Source organism: Alosa alosa, chromosome 24 (assembly GCF_017589495.1).
Source record: "Alosa alosa isolate M-15738 ecotype Scorff River chromosome 24, AALO_Geno_1.1, whole genome shotgun sequence".
Classification (NCBI taxonomy): domain Eukaryota; kingdom Metazoa; phylum Chordata; class Actinopteri; order Clupeiformes; family Clupeidae; genus Alosa; species Alosa alosa.
Genome location: NC_063212.1, coordinates 11427829 through 11432828, shown reverse-complemented (window position 1 = coordinate 11432828; position 5000 = coordinate 11427829). Strand labels below are relative to the sequence as shown.

The 5000-nt window shown below is 48.8% G+C and overlaps 1 protein-coding gene across 1 annotated transcript in view; it reads left to right on the top strand.

The window, feature by feature from the left end:
- The window catches only part of kiaa0825 (KIAA0825 ortholog), a 124527-nt gene that overhangs the window by 38690 nt on the left and 80837 nt on the right, over positions 1-5000 (top strand). Inside the window, 2 exon segments of the mRNA XM_048235732.1 lie at positions 290-562; positions 2420-2559. Of these exon segments, the coding sequence (XP_048091689.1) occupies positions 290-562; positions 2420-2559 (413 nt within the window).

Here is a 5000-nt window from a genome sequence, read left to right as displayed (position 1 = left end):
ATGGGGAGGAAACATATTTGATTGGTGGGCAATTCCACGCAAAACTGTCACGTCCATAACGCCAACACAATGACATGGTATGGTATGATGTGAATAATGATTACTTGAAATTTGAGCATTCACTCTTCTTGGTTGATGACATGGTATGGTATGATGTGAATAATAATTACTTGAAATTTGAGCATTCACTCTTCTTGGTTGATGAAGAACACACACACACACACAAACACACACACATGAATGCATTTTGTACACTAATTTTTTTGTTTGTTTTCTGTGTGTTTGGTAGGACCTTTCGAGATGGCCCTGAGTCTTTGGGAATGCCACCAGGGCAAGCTGAGGATGCCGCTCCTGCCCAGGCAGAGGGTGGCGCATCCGCAGCCCCAGAGGGGGAGGGAGAAGACGTGGGCACCTCGTCTGCCCCGGGCGAGGCTGGCACCCCAGTCGAGGGAGAACAGGGGGTCACACCACCTGCCCAGGGGGAGAAGGACAGCCCTGTCCTGGACGACGCCTACTGGCTGGCTGTGATTAACCCTGCGGTGTTCCCCGAGCAGGCGCTGAGGTAAGCACACACACACACACACACACACACACACACACACACACACAGCCAGCTACACCCAGCCAGCTACACCCAGCCAGCTACATCCAGCGAGGGGAATTCTAATAACCAGTCATTAAACTGTAATTACTGTGTAATATGTTGTAATTACTATCTAATAACTGCTTAGTCACCTAAGTGTCCCCACTCTATACACACACACACACACACACACACACACACACACACACACACACACACGTGCTGGCTGCTGCCCTGTAGGAGATGGAAACAATGTGGACTGTGGCACGCGGTGCTGTGTAATGCGATTCCATGAGCCGGGGAACGAAGATATTTCACTGTTTTATGGAGCATGTGTAATGCATGTGTAATGGTTTCAGGGCAAACACACACAGACACAAGTACACACACAAACGAACATAGACACAGACACACACAGACCCACTCACACAAGCACACACACGCACATACACATGCACACAGACACAAACACGCACACACACACACACAGACATACACAAACACACATACACACACACACATACACAAACACACACACACAGACACACAGACACACGCACAAACACACAGACACATTCACACTTTACTCCACTGTAGGGCCCCCTGAATCATGGGCCTAATTCAACACAGATGCCCTGTCTCACAGGCTATTTACTCCACTGCCTGCTTCATATTTCTCTTCTCGGTGACGTTTGGTGTGAAACTCCACGTTCGGAGAGCGCCGGGGTCAGAGTCTTAATGTGGCTGACTTCACCCCTCTCTCTCTTTTTTCCTTCCTCTCGCTCTCTCCCTCTATCTCTCTCGTCATCGATCACGCCGTGCAGGATTCTGTGCGCAGCGCACGCACAAATCACCCCCTGCAGCTCCATGGTGGAACTCCGAAGCACTGAAATTAGTTTATTTTTATGTCCTCTTCATTTTCTCTCTCTCTCTCTCTCTCTCTCTCTCTCTCTCTCTCTCTCCCTCTCCCTCTCTCTCTCTGTCTCTCTCTCTCTCTCTCTCTCTCTCTCTCTTTCTCTCTCTTTCTATCTCTCTCTCTTTCTCTCTCTCCCTCACTCTCGCCAGTTCAAGCAACCCTCAGTGGTCCTCTCCACAAAACCCTCTGCCCCCAACCCCACCCCTACACACACACACACACACACACACACACACACACACACACACACACACACCAGTCTGACTGGCCCGTCTCACCCCTCCAGTCAACTGTCTGCTTTGATTATGAAATAAAACAATAATGAAACAATGTAAGACATAAGAATAAATCAAGTAGAATTGCAGGCACCATAAGTGGGGGCTATTCATTTTTCCCTGTGTGTGTGTGTGTGTGTGTGTGTGTGTCTGTGTGTGTGTGTGTGTGTGTGTGTCTGTGTGTGTGTGTGCGTGCATGCGTCTGTGTGTGTGTGTGTGTTGGGTTTGTGTGTACATGTGGAGTTGTTTACATATGTCTCAGCGTGTGTGTTGGAAAGTGCTGTGTGTGTTTGTGCGAGTGTGTGAAAAGTGGGTGTGCTGTTGTAGAGAGATTTATCAGGCCGGCTACAGCAGATCTATCTTGTGGATTTGCTGCCTTGTAACATTATAAATTGTGCAAGCTGTACGAAGCACAAACACACAGAAGAACACATAAACACAGACTTTAAAACTTACATTCAAGTCATGTGGGGGTGTGTATGCCCACCTGTGTGTGTGTGTGTGTGTGTGTGTGTGTGTGTAGTGTGTGTGTTTGTGTGTGTGAAACGGCTCTTGCTTAAGCTTTCCTATCTTGTTGTCTTGCTGTCTCTCTTGTGTTGTGTTGTCTTGCTAATATGTGTGTGTGTGTGTGTGTGTGTGTTTCAGAGACAGCATGGGCAGCGATGAGTCCTGCCTGTGGCTTCTGAGGATGGTCGCTGCTGGGCCCTGCTTCAGTCCGTCCCTCCTGCTCAACACCCTACTGCACAGAGACTGCCTGCTACTCCGCACACTGATGGAGCACTCATGTAAGAGTGTACACACACACACACACACACACACACACACACACAGTCTCACAACGTGCTCTGTGTTTGTCCGGTCGTCAGTGTGCTTGCTAGTCCTCAGTTCTCATCATTAAGGATTATGGGAGGCAACAAAGTGCAGTGATAAACACTCATCAGCCTGAGATTTAGGAGAGGGGTTGACCTTTACCCATCTCCCCTCCTTCTCCTCCCCCTCTTCTTTCCTATCCTCCTCTCTTCTCCTTCTCCTCCCCCTCTTCTTTCCTATCCTCCTCTCTTCTCCTTCTCCTCCGTCCCTCTCTTCTTTCCTTTCCTCCTCTCTTCCCCTCCTCCTCTTCCCTCTCTTCTTTCCTCTCCTTCCTCTCTTCTCCTCCTTCCCCTCTTCTTTTCTCTCCTCCTCTCTTCCCCTCCTCCTCTTCCCCCTCTTCTTTCCTCTCCTCCTTTCTTCTCCTCCTCTCTTCTCCCTTCTCCTCTCATATGGAAAATGTCTAACCTTTAAAAGCAGTTTTGCTTTTGCACATTAATTCACATTGCAGCAAGCTCATTAATAATGAGGGTAGACCGTTTGGAAAGTGTGTGTGTGTGTGTGTTTGTGTGTTTGTGTGTGTGTGAGAGTGTGTGTGAGTGAGTGTTTTTCGGAATCTCTGTGCTGTAAATCAACAGTGCCCCACCACACTCAAAGTCACTGCTCGGCTAATTAAAAGAGAGGCAATGAGGCCGCTGCTATCCACATGGCAATTCTTACTGCACGGCTGAAACGCACACACACACACACACACACACACACACACACACACACACACACATACTCACACTCACACACACTCACATACACTCAGACTTCCTAGTGTACTATATGTAAACCTGCTTTCTCTTAGTCTCTCTCTCTCTCTCTCTCTCTCTCTCTCTCTCACACACACACACACACACACACACACACTCATAGGTCCAGACATAGACATGTACAAAGACACATGTATGTCCATATACATTCACATGAACACACACTTATAAGAGAGTGATACACTTTAGGACACAGACCTTCAAACACACACACACACACACCACCAGATATCTTTGACCATCTCACCGTAGATCATGAACTGTCAGCACAGTCTTTTTCTGTCTCTTCCATGGAGGAAAATATGTGCGCTTGGACACAGACTCGGAAAGAGAGCGGACCCTGGGCGCTACTCAGGGCAACAGTCAAGCAGGTGCTTTGGTTGGCATGGCGCCAAGGTTGCTGCTCCGAGGCCCTGCGTGCGTCTCAGGGACAACACACACACACACACACACGTGCACAGACACCTGCCTTCGCCTTCACACACACACACACACACACACACACACACACACACACACACACACACACACACACACACACACACACACACACACACCTGACCACTGCCTCAAGTTCATAGTTACATACTTCCTCCCTTGGTCTATCCACCTGCACCCCTCCTCCCCCTTGTCCTCTTCATCCCTTTCTCCTCTCCTCCAGACTAGCCCTCTCTCTCTCTCTCTCTCTCTGACCATCTTGTCCATGTGTTGCTCCCCTGTAATATGCAATTACCAGACAGACAGAATACATTACAGCAGCGTTGTCCCCCATAATGCAGTCTAATGGAGTGATTGCAGGTCAAAGGATCTTTGACCATTTATATATTTATTTCGGCGAGGGGACGGGGGGGGGATACTTTTTTTTGTTGCTCCCCTGAAGAAAATCAATTCCCATCAGAGTTTGGCTGACTAAACAGGCTCCTGGCGTCCTATTAGGCTGTCGGAGATTAGGCGGCCACGTCCCTTTAATGCGGGCAGGTAATTTGGGCCTGTCATTTTAAAACAGCCCAACATTTATCAAAGGCCCTGGGTGCAGACATTGGTCGCGCTCACAGCGCTCCATCACGAGAGGGCCTCATAGACTGCCTCCTCCAGTTTGCTGGCCCATTCAAACGTCTGTCATCTCCTACACGCACATGCACACACACACACACACACACACACACACACACACACACACACACACACACATACACACTCTGACAGAGACTGACACATGCCACGGAGTAGGGCCCAGGGCCAAACATGCCATATGCAACCCTCATACACCTCTCTCTCTCTCTCTCTCTCTTTTTTTTTTTTTTTTTTCTCCTTCTCTCTCTGCAAGGACACTTTTCTAAGCAGCCATCTTCTTTGCAGCCTCTCTGCCCTTGCTGCTTGGTTGTTTATGTAGAGTGACAGCCCATCTTCCTCCCCAACCCCCTACACACACACACACCTGAGCTTTTGTTACCTTGTTACCGTGTTTTCAATTAGAACAGCCCTGACACTTCCTCTTCAGTGAGTGTGCTGTCCTTGAGGTCGACTCTCTCTCTCTCTCTCTCTCTCTCTCTCTCTCTCTCAGGGTTTTACATTTTTCCCCCCCTTAGTCACGCTGTCTT